The following is a 15,077-nucleotide window of genomic DNA, read 5'->3' as shown; positions in this document are numbered from 1 at the left end:
GCCCTGTAGCTTCCTGTTTTAACCTGTCTGTGTATTGATGCCCTGTAGCTTCCTGTTTTAACCTGTCTGTGTATTGATGCCCTGTAGCTTCCTGTTTTAACCTGTCTGTGTATTGATGCCCTGTAGCTTCCTGTTTTAACCTGTCTGTGTATTGATGCCCTGTAGCTTCCTGTTTTAACCTGTCTGTTTATTGATGCCCTGTAGCTTCCTGTTTTAACCTGCTCTGTGTATTTGACCCCAATCAGGAGAAGTTCCTGAGCTTGGCGGTGCGTCAGGGACGTCTCAGGGTCTTCTATGACGTCACTGGCTCTCTACAGGAGCTGGAGCCTAAAGACCCAAACTCACCTTACCTCAAGATCAGCGACGCTGACCCCAAATCTGTAAGAGACATGCAACTGTTGCTTTAGGTTTATACAGTACATTATACTGTAGCTAGGGTTAAAGACTCTGTGAGGACACTGACATTAAAGTTAGTGTAAACATACACTAACTTGTATGTATGATACATGCAGTAGTATACATGCAGTAGGATGCAGTAGGATACATGCAGTATGATGCATGCAGTAGTATACATGCAGTAGGATGCATGCAGTAGGATGCATGCAGTAGGATACATGCAGTAGGATACATGCAGTAGGATGCATGCAGTAGGATGCATGCAGTAGGATGCATGCAGTGGGATGCATGCAGTGGGATACATGCAGTAGGATGTGTGCAGTAGGATACATGCAGTGGTATACATGCAGTAGTATACATGCAGTAGGATACATGCAGTAGGATGCATGCAGTAGAATACATGCAGTAGTATACATGCAGTAGGATGCATGCAGTAGGATACATGCAGTAGTATACATGCAGTATGATTCATGCAGTAGGATACATGCAGTAGTATACATGCAGTATGATTCATGCAGTAGGATACACGCAGTTGGATACATGCATTAGGATACACACAGTATGATACATGCAGTAAGATACATGCAGTAGTATACATGCAGTAGGATACATGCAGTAGGATACATGCAGTAGGATACATGCAGTAGTATACATACAGTAGTATACATGCAGTAGTATACATGCAGTAGGATACATGCAGTAGGATACACACACAGTATAATACATGCAGTAGGATACATGAAGTAGAGTACACACAGTATGATACATGCAGTAGGATACATGCAGTAGGATACACACACAGTATAATACATGCAGTAGGATACATGCAGTAGGATAGACGCAGTAGGATACATGCAGTAGGATACATGCAGTAGGATACACACACAGTATAATACATGCAGTAGGATAGACGCAGTAGGATACACGTAGTAGGATATACGCAGTAGGATACATGCAGTAGGATACATGCAGTAGGCTAGACGCAGTAGGATACATGCAGTAGGATACACACACAGTATAATACATGCAGTAGGATACATGCAGTAGGATACACACACAGTATAATACATGCAGTAGGATAGACGCAGTAGGATAGACGCAGTAGGATACACACAGAATTCATTGTCTTTGGGCAACAAGTAGTAAGTAGGTAGTGTGGTGGTGTGATGCGGAAGTGTTCAGTTTTGGAGAAAGAGTTTCTTAACCTCAAGACATTTTCTCCCGGAAGGTTAAAACTGTTTTGTTTTTGCAGTGGGCTAAATCAGGGTCAAACAGAGATTTTCTTGGACTTAAACACATCTACTTTGAAACAACAGTATCCACCTCACATACGTAAAGAAAGAAGACATCTGTACCGTGCCAGATATAGAGTTGAAATGTATTACATTTTGAGTTTTACATCCCAATAATACACTTTATATACATCACAGACTGAAATATAACACGACTGTTTGACGTTGAATCACCAGATTTTGAAGCATTCCACCCATGAGCCCACTAGAGGGCGCTTTGGCCGTTCGTCCTTGCCGGTTGTAAAATGGCGTGTTTGTGTTCCTGTGTAGTTGGAGATCATTATCCTCCTGTACGATACGACCACGCGTGTTGTGGTGAGGAACAACCGCCAAACCCTGTTCATCTACGTCTTCACCACGCCCCTGCCGCGCTTCGAAGGCAGCTACTACCTGGCCGGAGTCCCCGAGGACAAGATGCCTGAGAGGTGAGCCACATACACGCACACACACGCACGCAAGCACACACACACGCACGCACGCACACACACACGCACGCACGCACGCACGCACACGCGCGCGCACACGCACACACGCACACGAGCGCACACACACACACACACACACACACACACACACACACACACACACACACACACACACACGCACAGGAAAGACATTTCCAAGTATGAAACCGTATTTGACTGCAGTATGTTAATATATTTTTCTCCCAGCCTGAAGGCCCTGTTTCCTCGTCAGGGATCTCTTAAAGGCTGTTTCAGGAACATCAAGGCCATGAACTCTCACATCGACCTGAAGAGAATGAGCAGCTCTGGGGTCAGCTACGGCTGTGCCAACGACTTACTGGTTAGTATGTAGACACACACATGTACATAACAACTGGTCTGGGGTCAGCTACGGCTGTGCCAACGACTTACTGGTTAGTATATAGACACACATGTATATAACAACTGGTCTGGGGTCAGCTACGGCTGTGCCAACGACTTACTGGTTAGTATATATACACACATGTATATAACAACTGGTCTGGGGTCAGCTACGGCTGTGCCAGCAATCTGCTTGTGAGCATTGAGACAATGAAACTCTCAGCCATAGGGATAGATTGAGGTGGAAACTGAGTTGCACTTCCTAACCTCCTGCCCAATGTATGACCATATTAGAGAGACATATTTCCCTCAGATTACACAGATCCACAAAGAATTAGAAAACAAATCCAATTTTGATAAACTCCCATATCTACTGGGTGAAATTCCACAGTGTGACATCACAGCAGCAAGATTTGTGACCTGTTGCCACGAGAAAAGGGCAACCAGTGAAGAACAAACAGCATTGTAAATACAACTCATATTTATGCTTATTTATTTTCCCTTGTGTACTTTAACTATTTGTACATAGTTAAAACACTATATATATATATATAATATGGCATTTGTAATGTCTTTATTGTTTTGAAACCTCTGTATGTGTAATGTTTACTGTTAATTTTTATTGTTTATTTCACTTTATATATTCACTTTATATTTTATCTACCTCACTTGCTTTGGCAATGTTAACACATGTTTCCCATGCCAATAAAGCCCCTTGAATTGAATTGAATTGAATAGATTAAATGAAATATTCCCTGACCAAGATTAGTTGTCCTTTTAGTCACACTGATGAGATGGCCATTCTAATTCTGTGCTCTCTCTGTGTGTCAGGTGGCTCGTGAGGCTCACTTCTCAGGCCAGAGTTACCTGGACCTGTCTCCAGACAACATCCCTGGTCTCAGGAACAACTTCTACGCCGGCTTCGGCTTCCGCACAGACCAGAAGAACGGACTCATGTTCTACCACCAGGCTCAGGTACTGCTCGCATTCTCTCTCTGTCCTTCTCTTGCTCTCTGTTCTCTCTCTCTGTCTCTCCGTCCTCTCTCTGTCTGTCTGTTCTCTCTGTCTCTCTCTCTTGCTCTCTGTTCTGTCTCTCCGTTCTCTCTCTCTGTCTCTCTCTGTTCTTTCTCTGTCTCTCTGTCCTCTCTCTGTCTCTCCCTTCTCTCTCTGTCTCTCTCTCTATCTGGTGTTCTCTCTCATCAGAGCAGAGTGTGATGTAATGTGTTCTCTCATCAGGACAGAGTGTGATGTAATGTGTTCTCTCTCATCAGGACAGAGTGTGATGTAATGTGTTCTCTCTCATCAGGGCAGAGTGTGATGTAATGTGTTCTCTCTCATCAGGACAGAGTGTGATGTAATGTGTTCTCTCTCATCAGGGCAGAGTGTGATGTAATGTGTTCTCTCATCAGGACAGAGTGTGATGTAATGTGTTCTCTCTCATCAGGACAGAGTGTGATGTAATGTGTTCTCTCTCATCAGGGCAGAGTGTGATGTAATGTGTTCTCTCATCAGGACAGAGTGTGATGTAATGTGTTCTCTCATCAGGACAGAGTGTGATGTAATGTGTTCTCTCTCATCAGAGCAGAGTGTGATGTAATGTGTTCTCTCATCAGGACAGAGTGTGATGTAATGTGTTCTCTCTCATCAGGGCAGAGTGTGATGTAATGTGTTCTCTCATCAGGACAGAGTGTGATGTAATGTGTTCTCTCATCAGGGCAGAGTGTGATGTAATGTGTGTTTTGTCTGGTCAGGACGGAGTGTGATGTAATGTAATGTGTCTGGTCAGGACGGAGTGTGATGTAATGTAATGTGTCTGGTCAGGACGGAGTGTGATGTAATGTAATGTGTGTTTTGTCTGGTCAGGACGGAGTGTGATGTAATGTGTGTTTTGTCTGGTCAGGACGGAGTGTGATGTAATGTGTGTTTTGTCTGGTCAGGACGGAGTGTAGTGTGATGTAATGTGTGTTTTGTCTGGTCAGGACGGTGTGTGTCAGGTGTTCCTGGATAAGGGTCATGTGGTAGTGAGGGCGGCTGACAGCGAGGTGAAGACTCAGCAGACCTACAACGATGATAACGATCATTATTTAACTCTGTACAGCAACAACAATGGGTAGGCTTTTCCATCCGTCAACTACATGATTATTATGTACCACTGATCTCTCGAGTTGACTAAGGCAAATTCAACACACATTATACTTTAGTTAGATACTGTAGCTGTAGGATCTCAATGAAACCCCTGCCCATGTGACATGTTGTGTCTCTGACGTGTTGCTGATGTCTTGTGTTGTTGGTTTGTGTCACTGACATGTTGCTGATGTCTTGTGTTGTTGGTTTGTGTCTCTGACATGTTGCTGATGTCTTGTGTTGTCTGTTTGTGTCACTAACATGTTGCTGATGTCTTGTGTTGTTGGTTTGTGTCACTAACATGTTGCTGATGTCTTGTGTTGTCTGTTTTTGTCACTAACATGTTGCTGATGTCTTGTGTTGTTGGTTTGTGTCTCTGACATGTTGCTGATGTCTTGTGTTGTTGGTTTGTGTCTCTGACATGTTGCTGATGTCTTGTGTTGTCTGTTTGTGTCTCTGACATGTTGCTGATGTCTTGTGTTGTTGGTTTGTGTCTCTGACATGTTGCTGATGTCTTGTGTTGTTGGTTTGTGTCTCTGACATGTTGCTGATGTCTTGTGTTGTCTGTTTGTGTCTCTGACATGTTGCTGATGTCTTGTGTCGTTGTTTTGTGTCTCTGACATGTTGCTGATGTCTTGTGTTGTCTGTTTGTGTCTCTGACATGTTGCTGATGTCTTGTGTTGTCTGTTTGTGTCTCTGACATGTTGCTGATGTCTTGTGTTGTCTGTTTGTGTCTCTGACATGTTGCTGATGTCTTGTGTTGTTGGTTTGTGTCTCTGACATGTTGCTGATGTCTTGTGTCGTTGGTTTGTGTCTCTGACGTGTTGCTGATGTCTTGTGTCGTTGTTTTGTGTCTCTGACATGTTGCTGATGCCTTGTGTCGTTGGTTTGTGTCTCTGACATGTTGCTGATGTCTTGTGTCGTTGTTTTGTGTCTCTGACATGTTGCTGATGTCTTGTGTTGTCTGTTTGTGTCTCTGACATGTTGCTGATGTCTTGTGTTGTTGGTTTGTGTCTCTGACATGTTGCTGATGTCTTGTGTTGTTGGTTTGCGTCTCTGACGTGTTGCTGATGTCTTGTGTTGTTGGTTTGTGTCTCTGACGTGTTGCTGATGTCTTGTGTCGTGGTTTGTGTCACTAACATGTTGCTGATGTCTTGTGTTGTTGGTTTGTGTCTCTGACGTGTCTCTGATGTCTTGTGTTGTTGGTTTGTGTCTCTGACGTGTCTCTGATGTCTTGTGTTGTTGGTTTGTGTCTCTGACATGTTGCTGATGTCTTGTGTTGTTGGTTTGCGTCTCTGACGTGTTGCTGATGTCTTGTGTTGTTGGTTTGTGTCTCTGACGTGTCTCTGATGTCTTGTGTCGTGGTTTGTGTCACTAACATGTTGCTGATGTCTTGTGTTGTTGGTTTGTGTCTCTGACGTGTCTCTGATGTCTTGTGTTGTTGGTTTGTGTCTCTCACGTGTCTCTGATGTCTTGTGTTGTTGGTTTGTGTCTCTGACGAGTCTCTGATGTCTTGTGTCGTGGTTTGTGTCTCTGATGTCTTGTGTTGTTGGTTTGTGTCTCTGACGTGTCTCTGATGTCTTGTGTCGTGGTTTGTGTCTCTGATGTCTTGTGTCGTGGTTTGTGTCGCTGTAGGTTACGTGTTTATGTGGATGACGTCCTGGAGAAGGCTGGGGATACTGGTCGTGGAGGGGCCAGCAGCCAGGCGCTACTACTACCTGGAGGGGTCTACCTGGGAGGAACACCTGACAACAGCCTCAGCAACCTTACCGGCTGTCTTAGCAACCTGTTCATCAAGAGGTTAGTAACCTTACTGGCTGCCATAGTAACCTTACCGGCTGTCTTAGCAACCTGTTCATCAAGAGGTTAGTAACCTTACTGGCTGCCATAGTAACCTTACAGGCTATCATAGTAACCTTACCGGCTGTCTTAGCAACCTTAGCGGCTGCCATAGCCACCTTACCGGCTGGCATAGCAACCTTACCGGCTGTCTTAGCAACCTGTTAATCAAGAGGTGAACAAAATATGGGGTTAAGAGCACAGGAGTAGACAGAGCAGAGAAAGTAGGGAGGTGTGGAGGATTACATGAGTTTCACAGTTTAAATTTAGAGATGGATATGTTGCAAATACTACTAGATCAGAAGCTAATTTTCTAAGACTAGATGTGATATATACCACTGTGTGTAAGACTATAACTGTAATTGTAGCCCATGGCAACGGGCTGACAACACTATAACAACTGTACTCTACAGAGACAAGCCTTCTCAGATGGTAATGAACCTGATGAATGCTAAGGAGAACATCGACGTTCCTCTAGATTGTCCTGCTGCCAAGAAACCTCAGCAGATCCTGGCCACACTCCCACGCCAGAAGAGGCCTAAGGTACCTGATCTGACAATATCACATTCGCTCTGTATCGAGTGGGTTCACCTGACACTATAGAGATATATACAGTATATCACTGTAATATATCACATTCGCTCTGTATCGAGTGGGTTGACCTGCCACCATAGAGATATACAGTATATTACTGTAATATATCACATTCACTCTGTATCGAGTGGGTTGACCTGACACCAGAGAGATATACAGTATATTACTGTAATATATCACATTCACTCTGTATTGAGTGGGTTGACCTGCCACCATAGAGATATACAGTATATTACTGTAATATATCACATTCACTCTGTATTGAGTGGGTTGACCTGCCACCATAGAGATATACAGTATATTACTGTAATATATCACATTCTCTCTATATCGAGTGGGTTGACCTGCCACCTTAGAGATATACAGTATATTACTGTAATATATCACATTCACTCTGTATTGAGTGGGTTGACCTGCCACCATAGAGATATACAGTATATTACTGTAATATATCACATTCACTCTGTATCGAGTGGGTTGACCTGACACCATAGAGATATACAGTATATTACTGTAATATATCACATTCACTCTGTATTGAGTGGGTTGACCTGACACCAGAGAGATATACAGTATATTACTGTAATATATCACATTCACTCTGTATTGAGTGGGTTGACCTGCCACCATAGAGATATACAGTATATTACTGTAATATATCACATTCACTCTGTATTGAGTGGGTTGACCTGCCACCATAGAGATATACAGTATATTACTGTAATATATCACATTCACTCTGTATTGAGTGGGTTGACCTGCCACCATAGAGATATACAGTATATTACTGTAATATATCACATTCACTCTGTATTGAGTGGGTTGACCTGACACCGTAGAGATATACAGTATATTACTGTAATATATCACATTCACTCTGTATTGAGTGGGTTGACCTGCCACCATAGAGATATACAGTATATTACTGTAATATATCACATTCACTCTGTATCGAGTGGGTTGACCTGCCACCATAGAGATATACAGTATATTACTGTAATATATCACATTCACTCTGTATTGAGTGGGTTGACCTGCCACCATAGAGATATACAGTATATTACTGTAATATATCACATTCACTCTGTATCGAGTGGGTTGACCTGCCACCATAGAGATATACAGTATATTACTGTAATATATCACATTCACTCTGTATTGAGTGGGTTGACCTGCCACCATAGATATACAGTATATTACTGTAATATATCACATTCACTCTGTATTGAGTGGGTTGACCTGCCACCATAGAGATATACAGTATATTACTGTAATATATCACATTCACTCTGTATCGAGTGGGTTGACCTGCCACCATAGAGATATACAGTATATTACTGTAATATATCACATTCACTCTGTATTGAGTGGGTTGACCTGCCACCATAGATATACAGTATATTATTTAGTATGAATAGCTGTCTGTGTGTGTGTACGCATGTCTCTCAGTCTCCAATGCCGATGTTCACTTCACAATTAGTCTCCATCACATGTTCAGCGTCTAACTTTCATATACACCTGCTCGTTGAACGTCTCATTCCAAAATCATGGCAATTAATATGGAGTTGGTCCTCCCGCCCTTTCATGCAATAACAGCCTCCACTCGTCTGGGAAGGCTTTGCACTAGATGTTGGAACATTGCAGCGTTAAGATTTCCCTTCACTGGAACTAAGGGGCCTAGTCCGAATCATGAAAAACAGCCCCAGACCATTATTCCTCCTCCACCAAACGTTACAATTGCCACTAAGCATTGGGGCAGGTAGCGTTTTCCTGGCATTTGCCAAACACAGATTCGTCTCTCGGACTGCCAGATGGTGAAGAGTGATTCATCACTCCAGAGAAAGCGTTTCCACTGCTCCTTGAGTCCAATGTCGGAGAACTTTACACCACTCCAGCCAGCGCTTGGCATTGTCCATGGTGATCTTAGGCCTGTGTGTGGCTGCTCGGCCATGGAAACCCATTTCATGAAGCTTCTGACGAACAGTTCTTGTGCTGAAATTTGCAACCGAGGACACTTGAACTCGCTACACGCTTCAGCGGTCTCGTTCTGTGAGCTTGTGTGGCCTACCACTTTGCGGCTGAGCCGTTGTTGCTCCTAGATGTTTCCACTTTACAATAACAGCACTTACAGTTGACCGGGGCAGCATTAGCAGGGCAGAAATTTGACCAACTGACTTGTTGGAAAGGTGGCATCCTATGACGGTGCCACTTTGAAAGTCACTGAGCTCTTCAGTAAGGGCCATTCTACTGCCAATTTTTGTCTATGGAGGTTGCAGGGCTGTGTGCTCGATTTTATACACCTGTCAGAAACGGGTGTGGGTGAAATAGCCGAATCCACTAATTTGAAGGGGAGTCCACATACTTTAGACCATGTAGTGTATCAGTGGATGAATAACTCTCTATCTACCCGTTGACCTGGTCTTTTACAACAACTCACTCTGATATTCTCCCCCCCCCCCCCTCCCTCCCCCTCCCTACCTCTACAGGGTAAACACAGGAAGCCGGCAGGTGGTGGTGGGTCAGGGGGGCGGAGCCGCAGTGCCAGGGAGTCCTGCCATGGGGAGCTGGCGAATCAGGAAGTCGGAGCTCTGCACTTCAGTGGCTCCTCCCACAGCCACCAGCGCTACGACACGCTGCCCGAGGCCTTCAGCAGGACGTGAGTACTAGTACCAGTACCCCATATCCGGTCCCCTGGGATCTGGCACTATTTAGGGTGTAGGGCTAGGAGTCTATTTGGAATTCCACTAGAGTGGTGTTTGAGATCGGCTACATTGCAGTCGGCGACTGCAGATTGACTGATCTGCAAATCACCTTGCATCCTAAATAACCGCTCAGTATTATTTGTAGATCAGTAAGCCTGCTCAATCAATGATCAGTGACGGAGCAAAATTGATGCTATCGCACATGGCTAGTAACCAACCTCTTTCCCTGTTTCTCCCACCTGTAACTCACCTGTAACTCACCTGTCACTGTCCCGTCTCTACCACCTGTAACTCACCTGTCACTGTCCCGTCTCTACCACCTGTAACTCACCTGTCACTGTCCTGTAACTCACCTGTCACTGTCCCGTCTCTCTACCACCTGTCACTGTCCCGTCTCTACCACCTGTAACTCACCTGTCACTGTCCCGTCTCTACCACCTGTCACTGTCCCGTCTCTACCACCTGTAACTCACCTGTCACTGTCCCGTCTCTACCACCTGTCACTGTCCCGTCTCTACCACCTGTAACTCACCTGTCACTGTCCCGTCTCTACCACCTGTCACTGTCCCGTCTCTACCACCTGTAACTCACCTGTCACTGTCCCGTCTCTACCACCTGTCACTGTCCCGTCTCTACCACCTGTAACTCACCTGTCACTGTCCCGTCTCTACCACCTGTAACTCACCTGTCACTGTCCCGTCTCTACCACCTGTAACTCACCTGTCACTGTCCCGTCTCTACCACCTGTAACTCACCTGTCACTGTCCTGTCTCTACCACCTGTAACTCACCTGTCACTGTCCCGTATCTACCACCTGTAACTCACCTGTCACTGTCCCGTCTCTACCACCTGTAACTCACCTGTCAATGTCCTGTCTCTACCACCTGTAACTCACCTGTCACTGTCCTGTCTCTCTACCACCTGTAACTCACCTGTCACTGTCCTGTCTCTCTACCACCTGTAACTCACCTGTCACTGTCCCGTCTCTCTACCACCTGTAACTCACCTGTCACTGTCCCGTCTCTACCACCTGTAACTCACCTGTCACTGTCCCGTCTCTCCCACCTGTAACTCACCTGTCACTGTCCTGTCTCTCTACCACCTGTAACTCACCTGTCACTGTCCCGTCTCTACCACCTGTAACTCACCTGTCACTGTCCCGTCTCTACCACCTGTAACTCACCTGTCACTGTCCCGTCTCTACCACCTGTAACTCACCTGTCACTGTCCCGTCTCTACCACCTGTAACTCACCTGTCACTGTCCCGTCTCTCCCACCTGTAACTCACCTGTCACTGTCCTGTCTCTACCACCTGTAACTCACCTGTCACTGTCCTGTCTCTCCCACCTGTAACTCACCTGTCACTGTCCCGTCTCTCTCACCTGTAACTCACCTGTCACTGTTCCGTCTCTCTCACCTGTAACTCACCTGTCCCGTCTCTACCAACTGTAACTCACCTGTAACTCACCTGTCCCGTCTCTACCACCTGTAACTCACCTGTCCCGTCTCTCCCACCTGTAACTCACCTGTCCCGTCTCTACCACCTGTAACTCACCTGTCCCCTTCTCTCCCCCCAGGCCTCACATCTCCATGGGTCTGCGTGTGAACTCGTCAGACGGCCTGGTGTTCTATGTGTCAGGATCACCAGAACGTTCTAGTAGCAGCTCTGTGATGACCCTCTCTGTCTCAGACGGTCACCTGTTGCTCCTCCTCATCAACGGAGGGAAGAGGAAGACCACCATCCGCAGCCACAGGAAGTGCAACGACGGACAGTGGCACACGGTATGTCATGTAATAAAGACATGATCATTGTCGCGTGGATCAGATCCTTGTATTTAGATTCTTTATTTCAATATAAAAATCACATGCACCGAATACAACAGGTGAAATGCTCCCTTACAAGCCCTGCTCTGCAGTACGGAAGTATCAGTCATATGTTGCCAGACTGTCGCTTTGTCCCTTCTTTCCTGATTTCTAAATCAAGATTTCGACTGAGGTTTATGTGTATCTGACTTGTGTGTGTTTGTTCAGGTGTTTGTGAAGAGGGAGGGAGAGAAGGCCGGTTTGATTGTTGATGGGATCGATGCCCAGTCTAAGAGGGTCTCAGGGGGGGAGAAGAACCAGCTCAGTCCCCCTCTCTACATCGGAGGAGTTCCCTCAGGACTCACCAGCTCACATCTCTCGGTAATTCAGCCTTTCCTCTCAGTAATACAACCTTTCCTCCGCTCTCCTTTCCTCTCAGTAATTCAGCCTTTCCTCCGCTCTCCTTTACTCTCAGTAATACAACCTTTCCTCCACTCTCCTTTCCTCTCAGTAATTCAGCCTTTCCTCTCAGTAATACAACCTTTCCTCCACTCTCCTTTCCTCTCAGTAATTCAACCTTTCCTCCACTCTCCTTTCCTCTCAGTAATTCAGCCTTTCCTCTACTCTGCTCCACTCTCCTTTCCTCTCAGTAATACAGCCTTTCCTCCACTCTCCTTTCCTCTCAGTAATACAACCTTTCCTCCGCTCTCCTTTACTCTCAGTAATTCAGCCTTTACTCTCAGTAATACAACCTTTCCTCCGCTCTCCTTTACTCTCAGTAATTCAGCCTTTACTCTCAGTAATACAACCTTTCCTCCGCTCTCCTTTACTCTCAGTAATTCAGCCTTTCCTCTGCTCTCCTTTCCTCTCAGTAATTCAGCCTTTACTCTCAGTAATTCAGCCTTTACTCTCAGTAATTCAGCCTTTCCTCTGCTCTCCTTTCCTCTCAGTAATTCAGCCTTTCCTCTACTCTGCTCCACTCTCCTTTCCTCTCAGTAATACAACCTTTCCTCCACTCTCCTTTCCTCTCAGTAATACAACCTTTCCTCCGCTCTCCTTTCCTCTCAGTAATTCAGCCTTTCCTCCACTCTCCTTTCCTCTCAGTAATACAACCTTTCCTCTACTCTCCTTTCCTCTCAGTAATACAACCTTTCCTCTACTCTCCTTTCCTCTCAGTAATACAACCTTTCCTCTACTCTCCTTTACTCTCAGTAATACAACCTTTCCTCTACTCTCCTTTCCTCTCAGTAATACAGCCTTTCCTCTACTCTCCTTTACTCTCAGTAATACAACCTTTCCTCAACTCTCCTTTCCTCTCAGTAATACAGCCTTTCCTCTACTCTCCTTTCCTCTCAGTAATTCAGCCTTTCCTCTACTCTGCTCCACTCTCCTTTCCTCTCAGTAATACAACCTTTCCTCTACTCTCCTTTCCTCTCAGTAATTCAGCCTTTCCTCCACTCTCCTTTCCTCTCAGTAATACAGCCTTTCCTCTCAGTAATACAGCCTTTCCTCCACTCTGCTCCACTCTCCATTCCCCTCCTTTACTCTCCTTTCCTCACATCCCACTTACAGCAGAATAATTTAGAATTAGACATATCAATACCAAATTTGTCTTTCTTTTTCATTGTATCTCCTCGTCTCCTTCTCGGAGAAGGTCCAAGTTCCCTCCCCTCTCTAATTATTCTCCTATTCTGTTTTGAGGAAAGAGAGGAAAGAGGAATTAAGTAAGACATACAATATAAATGAATAAATAAAGACATAACTCTGGTATTTAGTTCCTTGACAATGGTGTGTTTCCCTCCATGTAGATGCCAGGTTCAGGAGGGTTTGTGGGCTGTGTGAGGGACCTGGAGCTGAATGAGGAGAGCCCAGCCAGTCCCTCCACCAGCCTGGGGGTTGTACCCTGCTTCCAGACCGCTTTGCAGCCTGGGGTATACTTCTCTTCCCAGGGAGGACTCATGGCAATAGGTATAGACGATCACGTCTCTTCTCGCTGTCTAACTGTGTTTCAGCCTCTCTGAAACCATTTTGATTCAATTGGCTACTCTTGAAAATGTTGGATTGGATTTTTGTTTTTACAATGATCTTTAAAATTTGGGATGTTGATTTGGGGAAGGGGGTGAGGTTTGCAACCCATCAAGAAAATAACAGATAAAAAAAATAATAATAATTCCAGAACTTTGAGACAACAACAAAAGACACATGACCGTGTCAAGTCTGAGTCTGAATAATCTCTCTCTGTCTAGATGAGTCCCTGATGTTGGGCCGGGACCTGGAGGTCCAGCTGGAGGTCAGGCCGGTGTCAGACTCTGGTCTCCTGCTGCATGCTGGTACCAGGGCTGGACAACAGCTCGGCCTCTACCTCTACCAGGGAGCCGTAACTGTCACAGTAAACAGTGGCAACGGAGAGTTCTACACCTCGTTCACACCAGAGGAATCCTTGTGTGACGGACGTTGGCACAGTATCAAAAGTGAGTGTTATATTGTGTACACACACACACACACACACACACACACACACACACACACACACACACACACACATATTGATGTTTAAAGGAATTAATAGTTTCACCTTCTTTAGCATTGTAACGTCCTGTCATTCGAGATTTGCAACAATATGATATTAATGTTTAAAATTCTCGAATAATTGTATTTTTTGTTAATTGATTGGTTGATTGGCTGTGCGAGTGATATGTTGTGTTCTGGTTGTTCTCCCTGTAGTTGTGAAGAAGAGCAACGTGCTCCAACTCCATGTGGATGCAGCCAGTGAACACAGTGTGGGGCCCAAACAAGGCCGACCATCAGGGGCCAAGGAGGCTGTGTACCTGGGGGGAGCACCAGGTGAGGGACCCCCCCCCCCCCCCCCCAGCTAGCTGTTTGTTTACACGTACAGTGCCTTGCGAAAGTATTCGGCCCCCTTGAACTTTGCGACCTTTTGCCACATTTCAGGCTTCAAACATAAAGATATAAAACTGTATTTTTTTGTGAAGAATCAACAACAAGTGGGACACAATCATGAAGTGGAACGACATTTATTGAATATTTCAAACTTTTTTAACAAATCAAAAACTGAAAAATTGGGCGTGCAAAATTATTCAGCCCCCTTAAGTTAATACTTTGTAGCGCCACCTTTTGCTGCGATTACAGCTGTAAGTCTCTTGGGGTATGTCTCTATCAGTTTTGCACATCCAGAGACTGACATTTTTTCCCATTCCTCCTTGCAAAACAGCTCGAGCTCAGTGAGGTTGGATGGAGAGCATTTGTGAACAGCAGTTTTCAGTTCTTTCCACAGATTCTCGATTGGATTCAGGTCTGGACTTTGACTTGGCCATTCTAACACCTGGATATGTTTATTTTTGAACCATTCCATTGTAGATTTTGCTTTATGTTTTGGATCATTGTCTTGTTGGAAGACAAATCTCCGTCCCAGTCTCAGGTCTTTTGCAGACTCCATCAGGTTTTCTTCCAGAATGGTCCTGTATTTGGCTCCATCCATCTTC

At 45.2% G+C, this 15,077-nt stretch overlaps 1 protein-coding gene across 1 annotated transcript in view; it reads left to right on the top strand.

Annotated features, from left to right (window-relative positions):
* Positions 1-15,077, top strand: part of lama5 (laminin, alpha 5) — a 276,711-nt gene that overhangs the window by 251,835 nt on the left and 9,799 nt on the right. Inside the window, exons 66-78 of the mRNA XM_036947797.1 lie at positions 246-380; positions 1,959-2,113; positions 2,360-2,492; positions 3,344-3,487; positions 4,492-4,622; positions 6,272-6,436; positions 6,889-7,018; positions 9,556-9,725; positions 11,349-11,553; positions 11,803-11,955; positions 13,383-13,542; positions 13,821-14,045; positions 14,299-14,418. Of these exons, the coding sequence (XP_036803692.1) occupies positions 246-380; positions 1,959-2,113; positions 2,360-2,492; positions 3,344-3,487; positions 4,492-4,622; positions 6,272-6,436; positions 6,889-7,018; positions 9,556-9,725; positions 11,349-11,553; positions 11,803-11,955; positions 13,383-13,542; positions 13,821-14,045; positions 14,299-14,418 (2,026 nt within the window). The remainder of the gene's footprint in view (positions 1-245; positions 381-1,958; positions 2,114-2,359; positions 2,493-3,343; positions 3,488-4,491; positions 4,623-6,271; positions 6,437-6,888; positions 7,019-9,555; positions 9,726-11,348; positions 11,554-11,802; positions 11,956-13,382; positions 13,543-13,820; positions 14,046-14,298; positions 14,419-15,077) is intronic.

This window comes from Oncorhynchus mykiss, chromosome 16 (genome assembly GCF_013265735.2).
Source record: "Oncorhynchus mykiss isolate Arlee chromosome 16, USDA_OmykA_1.1, whole genome shotgun sequence".
Classification (NCBI taxonomy): domain Eukaryota; kingdom Metazoa; phylum Chordata; class Actinopteri; order Salmoniformes; family Salmonidae; genus Oncorhynchus; species Oncorhynchus mykiss.
The sequence above is the reverse complement of the archived record's forward strand: the minus strand, read 5'-3'. Positions and strand labels throughout refer to the sequence as shown.